This window comes from Humulus lupulus, chromosome 2 (genome assembly GCF_963169125.1).
Source record: "Humulus lupulus chromosome 2, drHumLupu1.1, whole genome shotgun sequence".
In the NCBI taxonomy this organism is placed as follows: Eukaryota; Viridiplantae; Streptophyta; class Magnoliopsida; order Rosales; family Cannabaceae; genus Humulus; species Humulus lupulus.
Genome location: NC_084794.1, coordinates 173,029,201 through 173,056,478, shown reverse-complemented (window position 1 = coordinate 173,056,478; position 27,278 = coordinate 173,029,201). Strand labels below are relative to the sequence as shown.

The window sequence follows — 27,278 nt, the reverse complement described above, 5'->3', positions numbered from 1 at the left end:
CCTGAAGAGGAAGATGCAATGAGAAAAGTTCCTTACGCATCTGCAGTTGGAAGTTTGATGTATGTCATGTTGTGTACTAGACCAAATATTTGCTATGCAGTGGGAGTAGTGAGCAGGTATCAGTCAAACCCAGGACCAGAACATTGGAAAGCAGTTAAGCATATCCTGAAGTATTTAAGACGGACTAGGGAATATATGTTAGTCTACAAGGGTGGTGTTTTGAACCCTATAGGCTACACCGATTCAGATTTTCAGAATGATGTCGATGACCAGAAGTGTAACGACCCAAACTCGCTAATAAGGCTTAAGGGCCTTGATTAGTGTGCCTGGAGGGCATAATGGGAATATGTGTGATTTTAATGATTAAGATGCATGATTATGATTTAAAGCACGTTATATGACTATTTGAATATTTGAGATGCATGACTATGTGTATTAGTATGCATGTAGGCCCTGATTAGGTTAGAGGGGCATAATCGTAATTTTGGCCATTATGGGCATAACTGCTTTGATATATGTGATAATTGTCGAGACCACATTATTATGTGGATATATCTGTGATCTGTGACTCGAGACGATCCTAGTGAGCAAAGTAGCGAAAAAGTCATGGCGGGGATTTATACCCGGCTCGGGGTGAGCTTAGGGGTATAAATGGGAATTTAGTGAATATATTGGAGTCTATCTTGATATTGAGGAATATTATTGGTGATTAGTTAGGTATTGGGAGTTAAGGGGGAAATATTAGAGACACTCGAGGAGTTAGCGGGAATTGGATAAAATGACTAGAATGCCCTTAAGTGGACTAAAGGATTAGAAATAAAGGGGAGGGCATTAGGGTCATTTGGCATGTAAGGAATAGATATGCTGAGGCTTTATGTCAGTGGGAATTGTAGAGAAGTGTAGAAGTCTGAAAAAGAAGGAAAAGGAAGGGAAAAGAAAGAGAGAAAAACAGAGAGAGTTTTCTAGGTCGGTTTATATTTCCTTCATCTGTTTCTTGATGATTTATGGAGTAAAGCTCAGAGGAGAGCTGGGATAAACTAAGCATCAAGGATTCTAAGCTAAGTTTGGGGAATTGGCAGAGGTTTAGCAAGGATTCATCAACACTTGAGGTAAGACTTTAGAGTTCTTCAGTTTCTGTTTCTGGTTTTTGAGCTATGGTGTTTAAGTAGAATTGGGTGGAAACTTTAGGGAATTCAGGCCTAAGGCTGAGGAGGAGCAAGCCAAGGAAGTCTAGAGGCAACTTGTGGTCGAAATCCCATTAAAGGTATAAAATTCTAAGCTCTAACTTTGATGTTCAACTGGTTTCTGCTGAGTTTCATTGTCTAGAAGTGGCTATGGTGAATTTTGAGTTTGGGGATGCATGTGCTTGAGTTCTAGGTATTTGGGGTGCTTGGGATGAGTGGAGTATGGTCATAAGGTTGTTTTTGAGTTTGGGAAAGATTTGGAGGAGTTTTGGTTGGGGTTGGTTCGAGAAAATCTTAAGAGGGAAAACTGGTGTTAGTCTGCCTGTGACTAGCGCTACAGCGCTAGCCTTTGGGCGCTGTAGCGCTAGGCCAAGCTTGCTGATGGGGTTTTGCTTCTGTTTGTAGCGCTGTAGCGCCCTCCCATGAGCACTGTAGCGCTACCCTGTCTTCTGAAGGGGATTTTAGGGTTGTTTGCAAGGGTTTTTGACCTAGGGTTTGGGGTTTGTTTCCACCACCTTGTTTGGTGGAACTAGGACTTCCCGGGGGCTTAGGATTGGCCCCGAGGCTAGGTTTTGGACTTGAGGATTGATGATGACTTTGGTCCGTGGTTGTGTTTAGGTGAGCGTTAGGGCTCGAGGGGGATCGTGCTCAAGGAGTCGAGAGATCAAAGCTAGTGAATTGAAAGGTAAGAAAACTGCACCCGGTTATACGTTTGTAATGGGACTAAGTGCTCCCGATATTTGTATCGTGTCAATGATGGTATTATGCCATGGGACATGTAAAAGCGGCCTAAGGGTGCCGTACACTATATTTGCGCACAGGGCGCGGCTTGGCCACTGGTAGCCGAGGACAGCTTAATATTCACTGAGCTCGGTTTAAGCGGGCCGGAGTCAGTGGGATAACGGAGGGAGCAGCCTGAGAGCGCTAGCCCTAGTTATCGTTTGTACAGTGATGTATGATATGAGTTGATATGTTTAGCATGTTGAATACTTGATTATACTGAATGGCTATATGGTTGAGATTATGTGATGCAATGTGAGATATTGATTTGTCTGTTGATTGCTTATGCTTTGTTGTTGTGTTTTCTTGCTGGGCCTTGGCTCATGGGTGCTACGTGGTGCAGGTAAAGGCAAGGGCAAGTTGGACCAATCCTGAGGTGGAGAGCTGCGGGGTTGAATGTACATAGCCAGCTGTTCGATCGCCATGGTCGAGGAGTGGGTCAGGATAGGGACTGCCTAACTGTTTGTTTTGCCTTAATATGGCCTGATATTGTGTATAAACCTTGTGTCTTTTGTAAACAGTCTTTAAACTTAATATTTTTGGGATCCCGTGTAGACATATGATGCTTCTTAATAAAAATGTGGCTTTTGAGACCAAAACATTTTAACCCTAGTTCCTTTATAGTTTTAGTAATACGATTTTAATTAAATGACTTGATTAGCAAGTCTAGCACTTTATAAACACACAGTGTAACAGTCTTGGCTATCCAGGGTGTTACAAGAAGTCTACTTCTGGAATGGTGTTCACTCTTGGGGGTGGAGCTGTGATATGGAGAAGCGTAAAGCAGTCTGCAATCTCAAATTCCACCATGGAGGTTGAGTACATAGTCGCGTCAGAAGTAGCTAAGGAAATAGTCTGGCTAAAGAAGTTCTATTCAGATCTTGGTGTTATTTCAGAAATGGATAAATTGTTTGTGTTGTTTTGTGACAATACAAGAGCGATAGCCAACTCGAAAGAACCTCGTAGTCACAAAAGGAGTAAGCATATAGAAAGGAAGTATCACATTATTCGAGAATATGTGGTCGGGAAGATATGAAGGTTATGAAGATTGCATTTGAAGACAATCTTGCAGATCTGTTTACAAAGACACTACCTGTTGACCCTCGATTTGGCCAACGAAACGGAGTCAAATATACGACAAAAGATAAAACGACAATTACGAATTTAATCTAATGGAAAAGAAGGAAACACCGAGGATTTATAGTGGTTCAGCCCCAAAGAATGGTAATGACCTACATCCACTTAGTGCTATTATTAATATTGAATCTCAAAGCCGTGATCAAAGAACTAGGGTTCTTGAGTTTCACAAACCTTGAGGGAATTATAATAAAACGATGAATAATCACACTATAGCTCTCTTTCTCTCAATACTCATGAAAAAGATTCAGAGATCAAAAGTCCATTCCTTGAGCTATTTCATGCATATTTATAGGCTCAAGGAGGGTTACATGGGCCAATGGGCCTTAACTTTCCTTAACAACTGCGTATCAAGATAATAAAGAGGAAATATTCAATGCAATTATTATAGGATTACAATCTTAGAAGGAAATAAATCAAATTATACGACTAGCCTGGTTGTATCTAATAGTTAAGCCCGACGAAGCGATGTGCCTCTGGTCGATAGTCGAACACCACTTTCGCCACGTGTCAACCATGTGTGAGAAATCCTTGCCATGTCATCAGCAGCCGTTTTTCGGGTAAACACTACCAAAAGCTACATTTGATAAGCATATCAAGGAAATGAGATTAGTAGAATTAAGACATTAGTTTCAATTAGTGCAAGTGAGAGTTTGTTGGGGTTTTATGCCCTAATTAAAACACAAATTCTTTGTAATCTCATTTTATTATAAATAAAAGAATATACATTATTTTTTGACTTGGTCAATCACTTTGCTCACATGATTTATTTTCATGATTATTTGTTTAATATAAACTTCTATTAAATCCCGAGCATATAGCTAATCGTATTTATAGTGACGTAATCATAGTGGAATATAAATATGATTATATGTTCAAAATAAGTTAGTCCTAAGATTAGTCAGTGCACATGATTTATACTGACTTGCCAATCTACGATATGATCTACTTACACATTGTGGTGTTATGTTCTTTCCAGAACATTAGCAAAGTGGATAAGATCAGATGTATTTGTTACATCGGACTGGACCGATATTGACAGTTGATAAGATAAGTAAATATACCGTTATTATCTATTCTAGTCATATCATATAGTTGACCATAGGTCAATTCAATCTCAATTCTGAGTGGTTAGTATTCTAACTGATTGTATTATTTGAGTCATTTGACTTGTTCGTTACCAGCTTACCCTACGGACTAGCCCATACTTACATCTTGGGAACTCGGTAGTATAATTGAGTGGGAGTGTTAATCATAGATATGAACATCTATAGCTTCTGATGAAGAAGTGAAACGATGGTTTCCTTTTAGTTTAGTTCAAAGTGTTAGATAGACATCTCATTTCAGTAATTAATATTAGTTTACTGAAATATCATTTACAAGGAACTAAGTGTTTTAAGGATAAAATACAATGATGGGTAAAACGGTATTTTAGTCCTATCTCATTGTAGACCATCTATAGAGGATTGAGTGACAATTGTGGTTGTAAAAATGGATAATTAATAGCATATCTATGTTTGTTATAGAGTGTTCTATGAATTCAATAGTGCAATTCCAAGTCTATAGAGGAGTCATGAGGAATTAATAAGTTAGTAAATTTATTTGTTAGATTTATGATAACTTATTGGAGCTTGATTTCATAGGCCCATGGTCCCCATTGTACCTTTAATAAAATCATCTAGATAGTCTCAATTAATTAATTTAATTATCAATTAGAATTATCAAAGTTGACCAAGTCAATTTTGGATAGTTTCATAAAGATATGTAATTTTGATCAGAAAAAAGAAATTAGAGCAGATTTATTAATTAAGATAAATTTGTATTTAAATTAATAAATAAGTTTAAATCAATGTTCAAATTACAAATAATTAATTTAATAAGTGATTTAAATAATTATTTAATTAATTAAATCAATAGAAAATAATACATGCCTTGATTTTAAGTCAAATGGACTTATAATAGAAATTTCACGGGCCTAAAGCCTATGATAATTTCGACCTAGACTTCAAATTGGCTATTATTTTATTAATTTTTTAATTAAATTAAATGATCTAATTGAATCTATAAAAGGAGTACTAAGTGAGATATGAAAACAAGTTCTGAGAGGTTCACACGTCACAAGTCAGAGTTTCTTTTCTTTTCTTCTTTGTTATTTTCTCTAAACACAAGTCATTTTCTAAACTTCTTTGTTATTTTCTTTTCTTCTCTCTGTATCTATGTCATGTGTTGAGAATTGCCCACTCTAGTTTAGGTGATTCTAATGATACTTTGGAAGACTGTGAAGATTATAGAAGAACGGTTCAGTTTCTTGATAATACTCTGCGATAGAAAGGATACAAGAGTTAGAGAAACTGAAGGAATGACTCATTCATTTGGCTGCGCATACTGTAAGTATTCTTATCATTGTTTCTCATTGAATTCAATTTTAGAAACATATTCTAAGTTATCTCATATTAATTTGTTTAATATTAAATTTACATAAAAATAAATAAAGATCGTATATAAATTTTTCCAATGTAAACTTGGTCCAAACCATATCCGAACCATGTCCGAATTTGGTTTGAATCATATTTGCACTTTGTTCGAACTTGGTCCGAACAAGGTTCGAACCATGTCGAACCCTAAATTGTAGATTTTAATAGAAACTTATAATCTCAACATGATATTAATATTTTTGGTTGGTTTCTAAGCCCAAATTAGTGTGAAAAACACACTCAAATTATTTTATAACACACTTATAACTTATAAATAACAAAATAACTTATTATGAGTTGTTTCAAATGCTCATTTTTTCTTCAACTTCAGGGAATTTTTCAAAAGAATATTAATGTTAAAACTATAAAGCATGAGTTCTTTTGTCAATTGAATTTTGTCTTTGATCTCCTGTGTTTTAGATTTTGTTACGATGATTCGAAGAAAAGATGAGTGGAAGAAGATATTTGCTCTAATAGCCTGAGAAGAAAAGGTGGTTGTTGCAAAATGTGAGAGAGGAGAGGACAGGAGAGGACAGGAGAGGAGAAAGAAAAGGCGGAGAAAAGTAGAGATAGCCCTAATTTGTGTTTAGGGCATTTGAGACTTGAGACTTTTTAAATGGGCTTTGGGTTATTTTTGTAAAAACTTTGAAAGGGATATATGTTTATAATATTGGAGAAAAAAAGGGGTTAAGACGTGGAGTTACCCTTCTGCTGTAGCAATGGGATCAACTGCTAGAGGAAGAAGAGATTTTGAGTCTCTCACTCCCACTCTCACTCTAAAACGACGTACGAGTACTCCCTCAACTGCAAAGAATCCCAAAACCCAAACCCCATTCTCCTCTCCAATTGCTTCTATCGTCTCTATCAAAGCTTATTCTGTAAGTAAAATCCCATAACCAACCTCTTGTTGTGGTTTTTTATTTTTTATTTTTTGCAAGTTAATTTCAATTTCCGATTGTGTAGGTATTTTTGGAGGATTGGTGGCTGATTAAGGTCAATGGCAAGGACTTGGGTGTTGGAGGCTTCGCTTCTAGAGGGTAAAATCTTCATTTGTCCCGCTTATGATTTTTTTTAAAGACATAAAAGGAACCGCAGTTGGAAATTGGAAGAATTAGTAGGCTTTGTTGAGCATTTGTGAATGTTAATAAAAATTAGGAGTCATGAAATGGCTTTGGAGGTTCCCAAAGGAAAGTAAGTCTCTATGGCACAAAGTTATCTAAAGTAGGTACGGAGTTGCTGAAAATCAGTGAGATTCTAACAGTAGGAGAGAATGATAGCAAGAAGCTCATGGAAAGGAGTAGCATGCTTGTATATTAAGTTTCTAAAATTTGTCAAGTTCAAGGTAGGAAACGATGAAAAAATTAGATTTTGGGAAAATGCTTGGATAGGTAATATTGCGCTGAATAAGAGGTCCCCAGATTTAGCTTTACTCTCCTCTGCGCTAAATAAAAGAATTTTTGGAAGAGGTTGTTGAGGGACCCAGATTTGAAGTCAAGTTGAATCTAAATTTCAGGAGAAACTTAAATGACAGGGAAATTCCTAATCTGATTGTGCTCTTGCAAAGATTGGAGAATTTCTCCTTCTGCGTTTTATTGGAATAAAGAAGGGTTTGGCTTCCGGATAGTACCAATGTATTTTCATGTAAATAAGCAATCAAAAGTTTCTCCATCAAAAGTTTTTGGGTGGTTACTTGCTGTGGGAAGGTTAAACGTGGAGGTCTCTATCAAGTTGCTGTCCTTACTTTGCTGGAATGTTCTCTAGTATAAAGCTGTGGGCCAAGCTACTCAAGGAATTCAGTTTAAACTAGTGTATGTCACAACACTGTACCCAGATGTTGGCAAGTAAGCTTAAGAGAGACAGATGTAGTTCAACTCTGTGGACAAGGCAATTTTTTGGGCTGTGTGATCGGAAAGAAACAGCAGAATATTTGATGGAAAAGAAGAAACGGAAGAAATATTATGGGAAAAGATAAGTTCTGGGTGGAAACTTGGGTTTATAAATCTAAAGGTTTTGAGGGACTTTCTATCTTTAGATTGAAGTAGAGGTGGATCAATTTCTTCTAATGTTGCTGTCTTTCTTTTTTCTGTTTTCTTTGTATGTTTTGTGACTCTTGTTTCAGGTTTCATGTACTCAATTCTACGATGTTAACATGATTCTTTTACTTTGTATTTTCTCCCATTCATTTTTACGAAGTTTCTTTTTTTATTTAAAGAAAAGAATTAGGACAAAGAACTTGGTAAATTATTATGAAGATCTGTGCAGGATATATATTAAAGAACAATCTTTTATCTATTGGGATAGCTTGATATTTACATATATCCATTTATGTATGTATATTTAAAAGAAGCAAAACTTAATTGAAAAGAATAAAAGATGTTTTTCTCTAAATGACTCTTTCTGCACTTGTTTTCTGTGTGAAAAATGCTAAACATTTTGCAATTTCTTTTTAATTTTTTTCACTTGAATACCAAGATTCTTTCTTCATTAGTCTTGCTCGTTTGACTGTGGAAACTGTGCTTGAGATTAAACTCTAAATAATTTCTTTTAATTGTTAAAGTACTAGCTTGTTTCATATTTCAGGGGTCTAGGAGTCAGAGTCTTTAGCTCTGCAGCAGTTTCCAAGAGACACAGTGCCACTGTATTCGAGACAACTGATGGCTTTACAATTAAAATTAGTGGTTTAATAAATATGGCCCGCACTCATCACAATGGATTTCCATCTGAGGTTTGCAATTTTCTTTCTTTCTTTTATGTTTTAGCTTAATGTGTAGCAATACATTCTTTTGCTGGTTGAGCTTATGGTTGTCCAGCGCTTCCATTTTTCATTTTGGTCATGGACTTGGACGCACCGTGACTCCACTGCTCATGATTTTGGAGAACTCCATAACCCTCTAACCCTCCCTCTTCTCTCTCTCTCTCTTTCTCTCCGAGGAGATTCTGAGTTTTAAAAGACAATTTAGAAACAGTTCTATGAGTTTATTTGCAGAGGTTTTTCAAAATAGGAGGGGAGTTTTCATGAAGTTATCTAAGTTGAGCATTAACTAGTTAAAAGAATCATAGTTCCAGGGGAGGAGAAGCTCTTGGGATGGAGAAAGGTTGAGGAGTGTTTGGACAACATTGTTGGAGTTAAAAAACGCCACAGGCAGCAAGCGTTTCAAAAGTTTAAGGGTCATGTACAGGATATGAATTGTTCCTGGGCAAGTATTGTGGGCAAAGGACGTAAAGAGTCTAATTCAGAAAAAGTTGTGGAGGGGAAAACAGCCTTATCACTTGATGTTGTCAAAGGACAGCAAAGTCTCATAATACTTGGAAGGGCGGAGGTGAGTTCTTTGCATATAGTAAAGTTGGCAAGATTTTTGAACATTGGAATCAAGTTGTTCTCTTGTTTAGAAATGACGGTAACCTACAATGGGAAATATGAGATAATTCTGTTATATGACGATGAATTAATGTTGTGGGGTTTTGATTCAGAAGAGAGGTAAGGACGGGTGTGTATGGGCTAGTTAAGATTGCTGGCAGTCACCACAAGGACTTTGATTCCATGGAGCTTTAAGAATCAGTTTGAGAAGAAGCAGAGTGAGTGTGGATGAGAAGATAGCCGAACTAAGTTACCTATCTCATGCTAGGTTGAAGATGAAAGGTGACGAGCAAGGTTTCATCCCAAAGGTGATTTCTTTGCCTTACGAAGGATCAGTTATTGGAATAGGGTTTTCAAGTCAAATGACAGAAGTTACAAGTTCCATGGGGTCTTTGAAATTCTTTGCTTCAAGAGAGAGTATAATGGTTGAGGAAGAGACTCAGGAAAAGGAAGACAATGACATGTTAAATGGTCATGTGCTAGAAATTCAAACGGAGAGGACAGATGGAAGAGTTACATTGAAGGGGGAAGGGGATGACAACACGGTCGACGTTCATAGTGAGGAGCTCGACAGAATGCATCAATGGATGACAGATGAAACCCTAGAGAACCACCACTCTGAACGCTTGCTTGTTCTTCGGCAACCAGATATTAATGAGACAATCCAAAGTGCACATGATATTTACGAAGGGGAGAAACTAAAGATAACACGTGGTAGCCAAACTAGAACACGAGTCCACACGATAACAGATATAGTTGGCACTTGCAATTCTGTGGGAGAAGTTGCAACACGTGAACAAGAAGACTGTGAGCACAAGATTTGAGGTAGCTTTTTTAGACAGAACTTTTTGACAATTAGAAAATATAGGGTTGCCTTTTTTTTTTTTGGGGAAGATGTATCTGCCTCAGAGATATGTAGAAGGTTTAGGCATGCATTTGGTGGAACATCCCTTAGACAATAGTGATTCAAGATTCGTAGAATCTTATATCTCAGTCATTGAGGATATTGAATAGATGATGTATTAGTAGGATACCAAAACTGTTGGACGGAAAAATGGGAGTCAAAGATGAAGAAGCAAGAAGAAAAAGGAGAACATCATGAAGAAACAAATGTGGAGTCATTGTGTTATCTTTCTCCAAGCTAGAAGACATATGGATGGAGGTAAATCGATCAAGTCCCAAGTACCATTGTCATCTTAAGCATTCATCTCCTCTATCATTGCATTATGCTAACCAAGATGAGATATAGCTTCACAAACAACTTTAGGAATAGAGATGGAATCAAGGGATGCAATATAAGAACAAAACGAAGGTGGCAAATAGTTATAAGAAACAAAAGAAGAAATAGGATAATAGCATTGGCGTTTTCCTTTCACAATGCAGTAGGTAGATCATGATAGGCCACCCTTGACTTATGTGTACGCTAGGAGGGGAAAAGGGAATGACAGGTCAGCAAGTAGTTAGAGGGGATCGGGTATTGTGTATGGGGGAACATGGTAGAGTGTATGAGCCTTAGTATAAAGAGAGAAGAGTATGTGCATTGTGTGTGTCTTTGAGCAGTAAGAACATTCCTGTATTGGAGAGAATCCCAACTCTCGAATTCTGGGTATTTCAATGAAAAGGCTGTGGAGGAATTCATTATTCTGAGTTCCAGTTTAATTCTAAAACTAATTACGGCAATTAACTTACCAAGTGGTATCAGAGCACAGATCCACTATGGGGCCTAAACCGAATTTTCAGATTGAAATGGTGGAGGAGAAGATTGAAGAGGTGTAGTCCGAACTGAGGCAGGAAGTTTCAGCAATTCGAACACAGATCGAACACTTCCCGCAGGAGCTGGAGGCATTGCGCGCGGACACACAGAGGATCCCCGAGTTGGAGAAGAAGGTGGAATACTTAATTACCCATATCACTCAGCTGCTGCAATCGTCACATCGAATGGGTATGGCGGGTACGAGTGCGACGGGGGATCGGCAGAAGAAGGCAGTCGATGGAGACAGCTCCTCGTCTCATCCACCTACGGGGCCTCCCTCGGCGACGCACCCACCTCTGGCGACTTCGACGGGTTACCCCTTTTCACCATCGGAACCACAGATGGCTCGAGATTTCAGACCACCGCGAATGGAGCTGCCCTTGTTCGCAGGTGAGAACCCAGACGGCTGGGTCTTTCGTGTGGAGAGATATTTTCTACTAAATCGACTTATAGAGGCTGAGATGTTGGAAGCGGCTATCATCGGATTGGACGGGGATGCACTAACATGGTTCCGGTGGGAGAACTCCAGGCGTCAAATCACTTCGTGGGCTTTGTTGAAGCATCTGCTCATGGTGCGATTTCAATCGGCTCCCGTGGGGTCATCAACAGAGGAGTTGCTGTCGGTCAAGCAGGAGACCACGGTTTGGGCTTATCGGATTCAATGGGAGGCGTTGGCATCCAGAGTGGTCGGAGTACCAGAGCACGTGTTAGAGGGGAGTTTCATCAAGGGCTTGAAAGATGAAATCAAAGGCCCGTTGCATGTATTGCAGCCTTCGGGCCTAGCCCAAATAATGGAGATAGCCCAACGAATTGAAGAGGGCCATTTTCTGTCTGGATTGGGCTTCCATCACCGAACTGGATCAGCTAGGGCACAAACAGGCCCAATGCCTTTGCCCAGGTTCTCATCCCAGCCGCCTAGCACGAGATCTTCCCAGTCCATTTTCTCTGGCGCCTCAAACCAGTCATCGGCCAACGCAGGGCAGTTGACGGCGACGTAGACTACTCCTCCAGCAATGCGACGGCTGACGGAGCAAGAGTATCAGGACAAGAAGAGTCGGGGAGTATGTTTCCGCTGTGATTAGAAATTTCATAGGGGGCATGTCTGTGAACAAAAAGCACTACACGTGATGTTGATTGCAGATGATATTGAGGGGTCGGAGAGCCAAGAATCGGCACCATCAAGCCCAGAATCCGGTGAGGAAACACTGCAAGAGGAGCAACTCGCGATGCTGTCCCTTAACTCACTGGTAGGAATATCTTCAGCTCACACAATGAAGATACTGGGTTCCATAGCCGAACGCCCAATAACTGTGCTCATCGACAGTGGAGCAACGCACGATTTTGTATCAAAGGACCTGGTTCGAGCAGTCTAATTATCAGTCACAGAGACAACAACTTATGGGGTATTGCTAGGTACAGGAGGCCGAGTGAGAATAGAGGGAATTTGCAAGAACGTGGAGCTGGAATTAGGGTCACTGCGGGTGGTTACAGATTTTTTGCCCTTAGAACTGGGAGGGGCTGATGCAATTTTGGGCATCCAATGGCTGAGTCCACTGGGAAATATGCAGGTGAATTGGCGCACAATGGTCATGAAATTTGAAATAGGAGGATCATGGGTTACATTGCAAGGGGACCCAAGCTTATGCAAGTCACAAATCTCTTTGAAGGCTTTGATTCACTCGGTTCAACATGAGGGACAAGGCTACTGGATTCAATGTGGTGCGCTCACAGCAAACACCGAGAGTATTGTGATGGAGAATGGGGCTGAAATGCAAGAATTACTTCAGAAACACGAGGCAGTTTTCGACATGCCGAAAGGGTTGCCACCACATCGTTCCCACGAGCACCACATCACCATGAAGGAGGGGTCGGGTCCCATTTCGGTTCGCCCATACCGATACGCACAAATACAAAAAGATGAGATAGAGAAGTTGTTGACTGAGATGCTACAGGCGGGGATAGTTCAGCCAAGCATAAGTCCTTTTTCGAGCCCGGTACTCTTAGTTAAAAAAAAGGACGGAAGTTGGAGATTTTGTGTGGACTACAGGGCCTTAAACCGCGAGACAGTCACTGATAAATTCCCCATTCCAGTGATCGACGAGCTTTTGGATGAGCTCCATGGGGCGAGGGTCTTCTCAAAGTTGGACCTTAAATCAGGATATCACCAAATACGTGTGGCAGCAAAAGACGTCGAGAAAACGGCTTTCCGTACCCATGAAGGACATTATGAATTTTTGGTCATGCCATTCAGCCTAACCAATGCTCCGGCAACTTTTCAAGCTTTAATGAACGATGTTTTTCGTGAGTTTTTGAGAAAATTTGTACTAGTTTTTTTTTTGATGATATACTTGTTTGCAGCACATCATTGGAGCTTCATTTGCAGCACTTGGACTTAGTATTATCCCGCCTCAGCCAGCATCAGCTTTACGCAAATAAAAAGAAATGTCTATTTGCGCAGTCCAAACTAGAATACCTGGGCCACATTGTTTCAGTAGAAGGTGTTTTGGCAGACCCGCTAAAACTAGTAGCAATGGCGCAATGGCCAGCACCTAAACATCTGAAGGAGTTAAGAGGGTTCTTAAGGCTCACGGGATATTATAGAAAATTTGTAAGAGGCTATGGACAGTTGGCAAGACCGTTAACGGACCAACTTAAGAAGGATTCGTTTGGCTGGAATGAAGAGGCACAAGAAGCATTTTTAGCATTAAAGAAATCAATGTGTGAAATTCCCATGTTGGGCCTACCGAATTTTGCAGCCCCATTTGTAGTGGAGACGGACGCTTCGGGGACGGGTCTTGGGGTGGTCTTGATGCAAGAACAACGGCCAGTGGCTTATTTCAGCAAAGCATTCTCTCTTAGAGCTCGCTGTAAATCGGTTTATGAACGAGAACTTATGGCCATGGTTTTAGCTATACAAAAATGGCGTCCTTATCTATTGGGCCGCCAGTTTATTGTTCGAACGGGCCAGCGGAGTTTGAGATACTTACTTGAACAGCGAATGGTGGCAACGGAGCACCAAAAGTGGCTTACAAAACTGCTGGGTTATGATTTTCAAGTGCAATACAGATCGGGTCTTGAAAATAAGGCAGCGGATGCTCTCTCGCGGGTACCACCGATTGGGGACTGCAATGCCCGGTCAATCCCCAATATGATTTCTATTTCAGATTTAAAAAATCATGTAGCTACAGACCCGCATCTTTCCAAAATTATCCAACAACTCCAGCAAGGAAAAGGGGGTCTTGGATACTCTTATTCGAAGGGCTGTTTGAAGTTCAAAGGGCGGCTGGGGCATTCATACCATTACTTTTACAAGAATATCACTGCAGTAATATGGGGGGTCATGCTGGGGCATTTCGCACATTTCAGCGAGTAGCCGCTGATTTTTATTGGCAGGGAATGAGGCGAGATATACAGAAGTTCGTTGCTGAATGTCATACTTGCCAGCAAAGTAAGTATTTAGCGCAATCACCAGCTGGATTATTACACCCACTCCCAATACCGGACCAAGTTTGGGACGATATATTGATGGATTTTATAGAGGGCCTACCGTACTCCAATGGATTTGACTCCATTCTCGTTGTGGTGGATCGTTTATCTCAATATGCTCATTTTGTCCCACTTCGGCATCCTTATACAGCTGCTACAGTTGCTGCCATTTTTGTTAAAGAAGTCGTTAAATTGCATGGAATCCTGAGGTCAATTGTGTCGGATAGGGACAAAGTCTTTCTCAGCCTTTTTTGGAAGGAGCTCTTCAAATTACAAGGGACAGCGCTTAAATACAGTTCAGCTTATCATCCACAAACGGATGGCCAAACCGAGGTACTTAAGAGGTGTTTGGAGACATATTTAAGGTGTTTTGTGAGCTCTCGGCCATCGCAGTGGGTCAAATGGTTGGCTTGGGCGGAGTATTGGTACAATACATCATATCATTCAGCAGCAGGAATGACACCATTTAAGGCACTATACCACAGGGACTCACCACCAGTGATACGAATGGAAGGAAATCAGACTATTGTGTCCGCTGTGGAGAAGAACTTGCAGGACCGTGATGACATTTTGGAGCTGTTAAAGATGAACTTACAGCGTGCCCAACAGAAGATGAAATTTCAGGCTGATAAGAAGAGGAGGGACGTTCAATTTGCAGTGGGAGATAAGGTCTATGTGAAGCTTAAACCATATAGACAGCAAACATTAGCAAAAAGGAAGAACCAGAAGTTGGGACGACTTTTTTTTGGACCATTTCCGATAATGGCCAGAGTGGGTTCTACAGCCTATAAATTGTTACTGCCAACTCAAGCGAAGATCCACCCAGTTTTCCATGTATCCATGCTGAGACCGGCTTTAGGCCCGCACCAAACAGCCATTCCTTTACCATCCAATCTGACTGAAGAGCTGGAGTGGCTTCTTGAACCTGAGGCGATGTTAGAATTGCGACCTGGAACTCAAAATCAGCAGCCACAAGTGTTGATAAAGTGGCTACACCTACTGGAGTTTGAGGCCACTTGGGAGTATTTCGGAACAATTCAGCAGCAATTTCCAGATTTCCACCTTGAGGACAAGGTGCGTCTTTGGGCCGGGGGTAATGATAGGCCACCCTTGACTTATGTGTACGCTAGGAGGGGAAAAGGGAATGACAGGTCCGCAAGTAGTTAGAGTGGATCGGGTATTGTGTATGGGGGAACATGGTAGAGTGTATGAGCCTTAGTATAAAGAGAGAAGAGTATGTGCATTGTGTGTGTCTTTGAGTAGTAAGAACATTCTTGTATTGGAGAGAATCCCAGCTCTCGAATTCTGGGTATTTCAATGAAAAGGCTGTGGAGGAATTCATTATTCTGAGTTCCAGTTTAATTCTAAAACTAATTACGGCAATTAACTTACCAGATCATCACTTGGGAAACTATGTCAATTAGGATCTCTGCAATTAATCAACTATATGACAACCATATACATGCTGTAACATTTATCAAGGTGGGGATGACTCAGTCTAGGGATGAATGGGGCAGATCTGATCCGCCTCGGTAGTGATCCGACCCAAATATACTCCCGCCTCGATCCGACTCGATAGGTGTTTGGAGCGGATCAGATCTGATCCGACCCGGTCCATCCGGGTCGGGTCAGACCCGATCCGACAAGGAGTTTTTCTTTATATATATATAATCACATCATAGTACTATTAAAAAGTCTTAAGGTATAAATGAAATTTCTTTTCAAAAAAAAAAAAACAAAGTTAAAAATTTTTAAAATCCATATCACTATTGACACAAGTTATTATATCAATGCAATGAATCTTATAGATGGAGTTAGTGATCTTGACTTTAGTGACGACCTAGAAAAACATCCATATAAAACCAAATTAATCAAATTATATTTGAAGTTATTTTCTATATGTTATTTTACTTAATTTTTCTTTTGTCTTTTTTCATTTACGTTTCATTTTATTGTATGCATCATATATTTGATTGAATCATATCATTAATTATATTAAGACTTCACCAACATATACTAATAATGAAGTATATTAACTACATTAAATCAATTATAAAACTTTCATATACTATCCTAATTTTCAAGATCTATTATGTATGGGTCCTGTAAAGAAAAGAAACAAAAGTATTAATAATAGAAGTTTAATAATTTATTTGATTTATTTTAAAAACTAAAATAATTACCATAGTTGGATCTACGTCATTATCTTCATCATTAATAGTGACTAGTTTAGTCGCTCCTGCAGAAAAAATATAAAACATTAACTATCAAAATATTAAAACAAAAGATGAGTTTAAATACCTTGTTTGTCATTCACCAACCAACTTTGAGTACAAACCAAATTGTTATATATTGTTGACGCGGTTCTTCGCTAACAGGTAATTAAGAGAAGAAGAGAAAGGGATTAGTACTGAAAGTAGAACCGTCACAGATATGAAATCTTAGAGAATGAACTAGGTGACTCAAGACACGTTTTTTAAGTGGTTCAAAGGTTAAAATCCTTCTACTCCACTAGTCAATATTATTCATATATTCTGGGTATTTGGTTTACAAAGTATATGGCTCTTCAGAGACTATTTTTCCCAACCCCTATCAACTCCCAGAGTCCCCATATTTATAGGAGAAGGCACCTGGAAGTTGGTAGGGAGGTCATCCCGTAACCTTACCATTTGTCAATCAACTCTGTGACATTTATGATTAATTCCTAAACCTCACACATAAGTGCGGTCTAATCAGTATGTAAGGAGATAAGGGGCCGCACGGCCCAACCCAGCCGTGGGTGTCTGAATGCGCACGTTCCTGCTGCGTGTCCGAGAAGTCAGGGGGATATCGGACACGTGATGTCAGATATATGCACGTTTATCTTGCGTGTGCTGACTTTACAAAGGATCAGAGATCTATGGCCAGCTCGTACCACGAGCTGCTTCCCTGAACCGACCTTCAGCCTTCAGGCCTTCTGATGCCTTCCTCCAGTCTTGGGGGCCCTTGGCGAGCCTTTGAGGATCCCTCGAGCTAAGAAGGTACGATCTGGAAACAGGATCTCCGGCCTGGGGGAGTCCTCCGACTAAACCATGATTTGTCCGAGGCTCGACCTGCTAATCAGCCCGTGGGAAAACCAGGACGTACAATATATAAAACAAAAGATAAGTATAAATACTTTGTTTGTCTTTCACCAACCAACTTTGAGTACAAACCAAATTATTATATATATAAAACAAAAGACAAGTATAAATACCTTGTTTGTTTTTCACCAACCAACTTTGAGTATTGACCAATGCCTCCAATGTAGTTGGATGAAGTCTCGATCGATGTGAACCCACATGTTTACCACCAGTGCTAAATGCAGACTCTGAAGCAACAGTGCTAATAGGCACAACAAAATGTCTCTGGCAATCTTGTTCAACATGGGATATTTAAATCCTTTTACCTTCCAATAATTGCATATCAAAGAATTCATCAGTCCTAGGTAGCACTTTCTCATCCAAATAGGCATCTAACTCTAACTTCACACTCGCTGCACCAGATGCAGCTATAACATATGTATCATAGTTAGATAGATCATCTTGTGTTGAAAAAGATGTTGATGCATTATCCAATTGCTGACTTCTTTGACTCAAATCAGGACATTTAGACTTATACTCATCTAATAGATCATAACAAAACTTGCGGGCCTTCTCAATTTCAATCTCATATAGATCATTTCCATAAAGCTTAGGAAAAAAAAATTTTGATCAACATAAATTTGTACATTGGATCCAAAACAACTACAATAGTCATAAGTCCATGAATCTCTTCCCAATACTTTTGAAACTTAGACACCATTTGAGTTGCCATATTCTTAATAAACAACTCATCTGATGTTATCCATGCTTCAATTTTCATCTTAATTTTACAAATCATTGGAAAAAAAAGATTAGCAGTAGGATACTTAGTTCCAGAAAATAACTCTGTCACCTCATAAAACACTTCCAACTTGTCACAATTTTTGAGCTCTAATCCAATCATTTTCTGATGGTAGACATATATACTTTGGATCACGTAGCTTTGATCGTTCAAACACTTTCTTGTACAATAAAGCTGTTTTGAGCATCAAGTACGTTGAATTCCACCTTGTCACACAATCAAGTGACAACTTTTTAGTTCATGTCACTCTGAGAAGACGAGCAGTGTCTTCAAATTTTTCATACCTCTTTGGTGTGCCCGACAAATAAGCAACACTATCTCGAATCTTGTCAATGTTGTCACCAATAACAGACAAGCCATCCCTAACAATTAGATTCAAAATATGCGCACAACAACGCATATGAAGTAGCTTTCCATTTAAAAGGAAACACTTAGAATCAAATTGTTCCTTCAAAAGTGGAATCATTGCATCGTTCGTAGTACAATTATCTACATTCACTGCACTAATCTTATGTTCAATATTTCATTTAGACATGCAAGAACTTAGAGTTTCTGTAAGTGTTGGAGCATCATGTGGGCATGACATATATCTAAAACTTATAATCTGACTATGCAACTTCCAAGAGTCATCAATAAAGTGAGCTGTTACAGCCATATATCCCTTCTTTTGATGATTGGCCGTCCACATATAAGTGGTTAAGGCCATTCTACCTTTATTTTTCTCCAAAACGTCGCTAAATTTTTCCTTCTCAATCTTATAAATGTTCAAAATGTTAGACCTAATTGTATTCCTTGACACCATTTGAAACATAGGTGAAATGGTATTCGAATAGTCTATAAAACCACTATGCTCTACCATCGATAAAGGGTACTCTTGTAGAATGATCATTTCAGCCAACTTTTTTCTTCCTAGTTCAGGATCAAGATTGAAGGTAACTGAGGGGGTTGCATTAGGATTCTTGGCAAGTTGTTTATGTCTTATGGGATATCTATCCATGTGAAGAAGTGTTTAGTCCCCTTACTACTCTCTCCCACTAATTTCCTCCCAGTGATTGCAAACTGCTTTTATTTTACCATCAATCTTTTGCAATGTAAAATGATTCCATGCAGGAGGTGTTTTCTTTCTTTTTATACCTTTACTCTCATTTCCATCACTTCTATTATCAAGAGATTGCACTTCTTGTATATTTGTTGAAGGAACAAAATCAACATCATCCACACAATTAGACTCGGTAACATCTTGGGTAGACATACTTATAGTTTGATTTAACCTATATTACATCCACATTATAAAATATATCAAAATAATGATGCATGCAAAACTTTAAAAAAATAATAACTAGATCTATAAAACATCGGGCAGCATTTCCCCTATTTTATTGACCTAACAATATGTCAATGTCAATTAAAACAATCAAACAACACACAAGTTTTCAACCTTATGTCACCACAACACAAATTTCTCAAAACCTACTTCACTAAGACACAAATTCTCAACCTTCCGTTATCACCGCAGCACACAAAAATCTCATAATCTACTTCATTATGGATGAATATGTAAAATGTTCAAACTCTTCTAAATTTTATAAAATATTAAAACAAAATTAAATTATAGAAAATAAAATCATTTAAATATTATAACGGCACAAATCATGAAAATAAAACCTACAAGCTCTTCTAAAAAATGATTTCACAAAGAAGAATAAAAAATAGTATTCTTAGCTCAATCATTTAGTCTCTCTCTTCCCACAAACCCGATCTGTTATAGGAGAACAACAACCAAAATTCAGATCATTTTTTGGTTTATGTTGTTTGAATTCAAATTGAAGGTACCATTTTTTATTTTTTTATCAATTTACAAAACGATGAATCCTATATGTACTCCAACCCAAATTGAGGCTATTATTTTTTATCAAACAATTTGAAATATAGGGTGGAATTGATTACTCGTATTTGGGTTGGGATAATGAATAAAGTTGTGCACTTTTGAAATTATGGTCATTCTTACAATTTAGATGACATAAAATCAAGAAGTTTCAGTTAAATTTTTTTACCTTGTGTGAGTTTACATCATCACCACTTGAACCGATTACGTATGCTTCAGATTTTAGGGCTGAGCATCGGTCGGTTTGGGCGGTTTTTCATATTATTAAATCTAGAATTCAGTTTTCGGTCTGGATTGGTGCAATTCAAAAACCGACCGACCAAACCAATTAAAGAAAAAAACTGATCATTTTGGACCGCGGTTTGGTCGATTAAACTGACCAAATCGAAGTTTTTTTTTTTTAATTAATGTTTCATAATTTTTTAGAAAGTTTTAGTTAAAAAAAACTAAAAAATTTGAATTGTTGGAATCCATTTTTGTGCTTTTTTAAAATGTAAATACAAAAAATATAGTTACATTCACAAATTTAAAAGTTTGAAAACATAATTAAAAGTCCATAAACTACATATATTTATAATTTCGGTCGGTTTCGGTTCAAACCGGTCGGTCCACATGGATTTTTCAAACCGACCGAATAGTGGCCGTTTATGCTGTTAACGATTTTTTCGGTATTTAGAAGGACGGTGTATTCGATTTTTCAGATTTTATGCTCAGCCCTACCAGCTTTCTTAAAATTCTCATAAGAATCCCTGAAAGCACAAGCCTGAGGAAATATCAATTGACCAGACAATGCTATAAATTTAACCGTACCATTAAAATTAATGGGTGGTAGCAATATTTTAAAGTGACTAAAGACAACAAAATTTATAGCTGTGAATACAGACTCCAGCTTGCCACTAACATGAAAAAATGGCAATGTTTTATGACAAAGAATATGGTAATTGGTGTGCTTAAAGCTACATTGGAAATTATGCACTTAAAATTCAAAGGGTACCTATATATGTGTATATCCATGTGAGTATATAAGCACCTGTTTAGTGCAGCCAGGGGTCTCATCAACAGGGTAAAAATAGACAATTACAGGTTTCCCTTAGAATTTGGAAATGCTCACATTCTTTCCATCCTGATCTTTGAAGGTAAAGGGTGCTGGTGCCGAACCCTTTTTCACCTTAAGTAATAAAAAACAAACCAAAATCTGAGAGTGAGATGATTTGGAGAAAAGTACAGAAAACCCATTGGAGAAACAAAAGTGACAACTCTAGTAGTATATGCAAAAGGCAATTTACCTTGGCGAAAACGACATTCTTGGTGGAAGATCAAAGTGGGATTGCCGTGGAAGTAGAATAGGAGAGCCTCGTACCATAAATACTGATGAAGCTGTCACTATGGAGCTATGTGACTGAAATATCTGATAAATAAAATAAGTTATCTTTCTAGGCAGTTTAGACATTGATTAAGAGCGTCATTCACATATCGATCAAAATGTTGAGATAAGTCACAAGAAAGATCCCATTGGCCACAATTGACAACTAACTTCCTTGTCTGAGAGTGAGATGATTTGGAGAAGATTTTGAGGGTTTGGGAAAATAGGTCTTTACGAGTGAGAGAAGATTTTGAGGGTTTGGGAAAAAAACATTTTTTAAAAAAAAAAAGAAATCCAAAAGAGCTACCGGGGCCCCACAATAATCAGTATCGGATCGGATTGGGGCAGCGCCTCGACCCGCTTAATCCGGATCAAAATCGCCCCGTCGGATCGGAGCTCCGCCCCGCCCCGCCCCGCTCCACCGAGTCATTTTGACATTCCTACCTCACTCTCATCCAAATGGTTCTCTCATTACTTCCTATTTATTATTTGTCAATTTTTAGAGCACCAATTTTGGTTATAGAGATAATAGAATAATTGATTAGAAAATTTTTATGAGTAGGGAGAGATTTAGGAGTGGAACATCTGGTTTCATGGGAACACGTTTGAGCCGAAGATGAAAGGAGGCCTAGGGATTGGTATGCTTAGGGAGAGAAATAAGGGTTTTTCTTATAAAATGGCTATGGTGTCTTACGTTGGAAAATAATTCCCTTTTGCACAAGGTTATTAAAAGTACAGAATTCACGATAATGGGTGCAATACAATACTATCCTGGGAGATAGGATGTCTTCTAGATGTGCTTGGAAAAAAATTGCGGCATTATATGAAGCATTTTGGCAATTGGTGAAGTTCAAAGTGGCTCAATAAGATGGCAAATTAATGAGAATCAATACAAGCTAATTTAGGGCCTGTGTTTCTCAGACCAGTGCAATTGCATAGAACTGACACTTGCCACTTTCTTTCAAATATAATCAATCTTATAGGCTATTACTTCTAAATTATAACCAAGGCCTTTCGTCTTCTTTTATTTCTCTATCATATTTAAGAATTCTTTTGTCGCGTCTTTCTCAAGAAGATAATCAAACAACATTAACTAGTGGCTTGAACTTCTCATCTGAAGACCCCATGCTTATTATTCATTTATATATATATATATGTGTGTGTGTGTGTCTGTGTGTTTGTATGAGCATGTTGGTATGAAACTTTGGAATAAAGGTTTGTTTCTTAATGTTCTAATTGAACAGATATGCAATCCGTTTCTGCTTGGTTTTCCACACAACTGGGAGGAGTATGCTGCTCGATGTCTGGGTAAAGAATGTACCAATCAAGGCGTGTCATTGAGGACTTCTGCATCGGTTGAGTCAAACATAAATTCAGTAACATGTACTAACAATTCGTCACTGCCTCCTTTCACTGATCTACCTGTGCCTACAATACGAGATCTTTTACTGTCAACATTTGGACATTCAGACTATGATCTGCTCATTAAGAATATTTACAAGGAAACACTGACAACTTCCAAGAATGAACCTTGTGAGAATTCTGGAGCACCAATGGATTTGAACATGGAAAATGTGAAAAACTTGGCCAGCAATGGGAAATATGTACCAAATGCTACGGCAATCAAAAAGCAGAAAGGTAAGACTGGAAGAAATAATGTTTCTGTCCCAAGACAATACATTACAAGAAGCATGTCTCGAAAGCAAGCTAGAGAGAGAAGATCAAGGGTGAATATATTATGCGAAAAGATTTGAAAAAGTTAAATACAAACCAATGGAATGGCTCTTCAGTTCACAAGATCATTGATGATGCTATACCTGTGCTTACATTGACAGAAACTATGATTTCATTCCAAACTTGTGGATATATAACTCTAGTAATGTACACGAGTAGTATGTAAGAATCAACTCCAGGCACTTAGCTCGCTTTGAAATTTATGCACGAGATCTCGCAGTTTTTGTTTGTCTACGTGCTTTAGATAATTTTTTTTGAAGTAGCATTAGATATTTTTTTTATCATCCATGCATTCACAAATTTGAAGTCTCAAATTTTCTAATCTAATTGTGTTATGTGTCAGTTATAAAGTTTTTTTCTTCTAAATTTCCTAGACAACTATCCTTTTGTTGGTCGCTTTTATTTTTAAGTACCTAATGGAATGGTTTGCATGCCATTTGGCTAAATAATAAACTATTTGAATGGAATTGATCTCCAATTGTTCGTATTCTTCAATTCTATCAATGGTGATTAAATTACTTTTTTAAAAAGAAAAATAATAATGCATTCACAAATTTGTCCATGTTTTAAAAATTTGAATTTATATTTTGTATTAGTTTTATTCAAGAGAATCTTGTAACTTATAATTTATTTATTCCGATTTAAAAGTACGTAAACATATCAACAGGAATAATGTTGAATCTAATTTTGATTCTTGCTTGTAAAGCAAATAACTTATTTTGAGTTCGATTTATTATTCTGATTGGAGATGAATCTGATTGCAAGTCATTCCAATTAATTACATGCAAATAATTGCATCATTTTTTGAAAAATTTCTTTATCATATTAAAACAATATAGATAATTGGCATTTCAATGAGTATTTAATTTTTTTTAATTAAGGGGGTGCTTATATATATTTTTGGTGCAAATATAATGCCCCTAAAAAAATTACATATTTATCCTTATGTAAAATAACTAAAAGCATATATTTTTATTTCTTAATTATCTTTTATAAGTAGACCCTACTTACTCAGTCTATCATATACTTATCAATTAAAAAAATTCTATTAAATTGAGCATCTTTAAACCTTAGAAATTATTCATCAATGAATAATTTCAAATTTCATCAATGGAAGAATCACCTAGTGCAAAAATATTAAAATGTTTAAAAAAACTTGGGGTGTCCTATTTTTCAAATAAGACTCCATTTGGTAAATAGAGAAATGTGTTCTTATAAAAAATAATATTTTGATAAATAAAATGGGGTAAACTTAATAATGATGGATGTAAATATATATATTTTTGGGTAAAAATATAATGTCCCTTTTTCAAAAGAAATTTACATATTTATCTTTAAATAAAATGACTAAAATATACCATTTGATTAAATTTTCTTATTAGAAAAATTATATAATATAAAAGTAAATTTATTATATTTTTAGGGGAATTCTCCTATAGAGGCTTCACTTTAAGTCCTATCGGTAGGGCTCTCAGTGTTTACAACCCGTGAACAGTTTTTGGCGCAACTTTTTTTATGACCGTGTATATTGTAGCTATTTAGGGCATCCTGCAAATTTTCAGAAAATTCCGAATAGTTTACAGTACCGAAAACTAGGTTCAAACATGTTGCACACGTTACTAATTTTTTTTATGCGCGTGGAAAACAACACGTTTGAACCTAGTTTTCGGTACTATAAACTATTCGGAATTTTCTGAAAATTTGCAGGATGCTCTAAATAGCTACAATATACACGGTCATAGAAAAAAGCCGCGTCGAAAACTGTTCACGGGTCGAGAAACACTAAAAGCCCTACCGGTAGGGCTTAAAGTGAAGCCCCTATAGAAGAATTGTCCTATATTTTTATTTAATTTTTCATAAATTTATATCTGAGATTGTATTAAACCTTAAATTTTTTTATCTAATTAATTATTTTTAATAAAATTCAAATTGTTATTTAAAAACTTTAATTTTATTACGAATCATATAACTCTGAGTCAATAGTATACTCTCAATAAAATAATCATCAACATGGTACACTCATCAACTTAGTTTAGTTTAATAGTATACTGATCAAAGACTATTCTCAATATAGTATAGCAAATGGATGTATTCACCCTATAAATATGTGATCTACTTCATGTATATATTTGTACCGATGTTGAAAATAAGAAAGTGAAATCTCTTTCATGTATATGATGAGGCAAGGTGCCTTTTGCGAGTCTTCATCCCGGCAAGATGTGGGGTCTCACATGGACGCTTGAGCGTAAGGCACGACGTCTCACATAGCGAGGCTTATGGGCCTATGACGAGGCATACCTTGCCTAAGAAGCCTTACTTATCCCCCAAGAGTAGGTACCACTAGCGAGGCACGTCTTCACTGTGACTTCTCATAAAATGTAAAGTCTAAAGCTTCCCGAGTATACATATGAGGAGATCTAGTAAGGGCCCAACCATCATTTGGTATCATGCTAGAATTGGTGAAGATGACTAAGTATGTTACCCATGATGGCTTGCAAGATTTCCAACACTTAGAAAAATACAAGGGGTCCTGGAGAAAAGACGTGTCTTGGAAATGTAAGAAGGACCATTAGGCACGAGGCACGCGTACGGGTACGAGATGAACAACACTGAGGAAGACAAAGGCGTGACTCTGACATCCGTATCCGACATGTAGTGGTGGTACGAATTAGTACAAGACGTGGTGGCATGACCTGCATGCCTCTGACCATTTATCAACATCGGCACCACAACCCTATGCTCCACCACGACCTGTGCCACTACCATGACAGTGTGCCCAAGCACCTTATTGTCCCCTGGGACCACCTTGTATCCGAGGCCATTACAACCAAGCTATAAATAAACCTCCACCCCTCAAACTAAGGGGTTGGAAAAATCTTGTAATGCCAGGCTATTCAAAGAGCAATATACATGTTTTCTTTCATTACTCTACTGCTATTTTTCTCTGAGTCTCCATAAGTTTTCCTAAGTTTATAAGTTTTGGGTTAAGTCTTTGAATTTTTTGACCTTAATTCATTGACGAGTTCCCACTGTCAACAGTTTGGCGTCGTCTGTGGGAAGGATAAGTGTCAAGTCACTGTTCTTCTATTGATTCTGGTATAGAAAGATGCCAAGACGTTCCAAACGTCTGAAAGAACCACGAGAGGTTGAGGTCCACCTAGACGGAGATCAGCTGAAAGCCTCCATGAGGAATCCTCCACCCAAAAATGTGGATGCGTCGAAGGAGCCCATGGCTCCTATAGAAGAAAGGGAGGCTTCATCCCCAGTTGTCAAGCCAGATGAAAGCTGTCCATGACCGGCGGCTACCCCTACGGGAGGTGTCGGAGCGTTTCCACCCCCAAGGTCGCCGCAGGTACCGAACCCCGACCGGCAAGATCCGAGTCTATCAACGCGCAGACCCGAAAAGAGTCCCTGAGTACATTCCATAAGCTTGAGCTCTAGGAATCCATTCTATGAAGAGGAGATACACAAGTTACACCAAAAAAATCAAAGGGTAGAAACCACCTTAGGAAATATGCAAGAGGTGTTGAACGACTTGTTATAGGGAAGGTCAAGCATGCCTATTCCTAAGCGAAAAGGGGAAGGCCATGAAGGAGGAGAAAACACAGTCCCTATAGATGAAGGGAGGACTCGACTCACCACTATCAATACCTCTCAGCCAAGGCAACGCGAATGTCCTGGACAGGTCAAGCAGCCTAAGAGGCCAGAGCGGAGGAATAACGCTAACCCTCATAATGAAGTGGAGGTCACTTCAAGAGAAACACCCCCAAACTTGAGGGAAGAACTCAACAGGAAAAGGACGAATGAGAGACCACATCTCCTGTGGCTCCCCTGGAAGACAAAAGGAAAGGAAAGGCCAACCCATCCAACTTAAGAGACTCCTTGAACAAAAAAAGGCAAGACTTAGACTCCGAGATGAGGAGCTTACATAGCAAGATAATCACTGCGTCTGGGGGCACGCTGTCGACGATGAGTTTGATTACAAATCGCCCTTCGTTAGAGAACTACAAGCCGTGTGGCTCCCAGCCAACTTCAAAGAGCCTCACATGACCCCTTACGAGGGCAATACAAATCCAAAATACCATCTTCATGCGTTCAATGACCTAATGATGTTAAGGAGAATTACTAGCAGAGCCAAATGCCATTGTTTTGCTGTCACATTAAAGGATCCTGCGTACAAGTGGTTTAAGAGACTTCGACTAGGGTCCATCAAATCTTGAC

At 38.3% G+C, this 27,278-nt stretch overlaps 1 protein-coding gene across 1 annotated transcript; it reads left to right on the top strand.

The window, feature by feature from the left end:
* The first annotated feature begins 6,007 nt into the window (after nt 1-6,007).
* Nucleotides 6,008-23,285, top strand: LOC133818724 (uncharacterized). Its single transcript, XM_062251756.1, has 4 exons — nt 6,008-6,453; nt 6,539-6,612; nt 8,156-8,300; nt 22,568-23,285. The coding sequence occupies exons 1-4, from the start codon at nt 6,295-6,297 to the stop codon at nt 23,075-23,077; spliced, it is 888 nt and encodes a 295-aa protein (XP_062107740.1). The 5' UTR covers nt 6,008-6,294; the 3' UTR covers nt 23,078-23,285.
* The last annotated feature ends 3,993 nt before the right edge of the window (nt 23,286-27,278 follow it).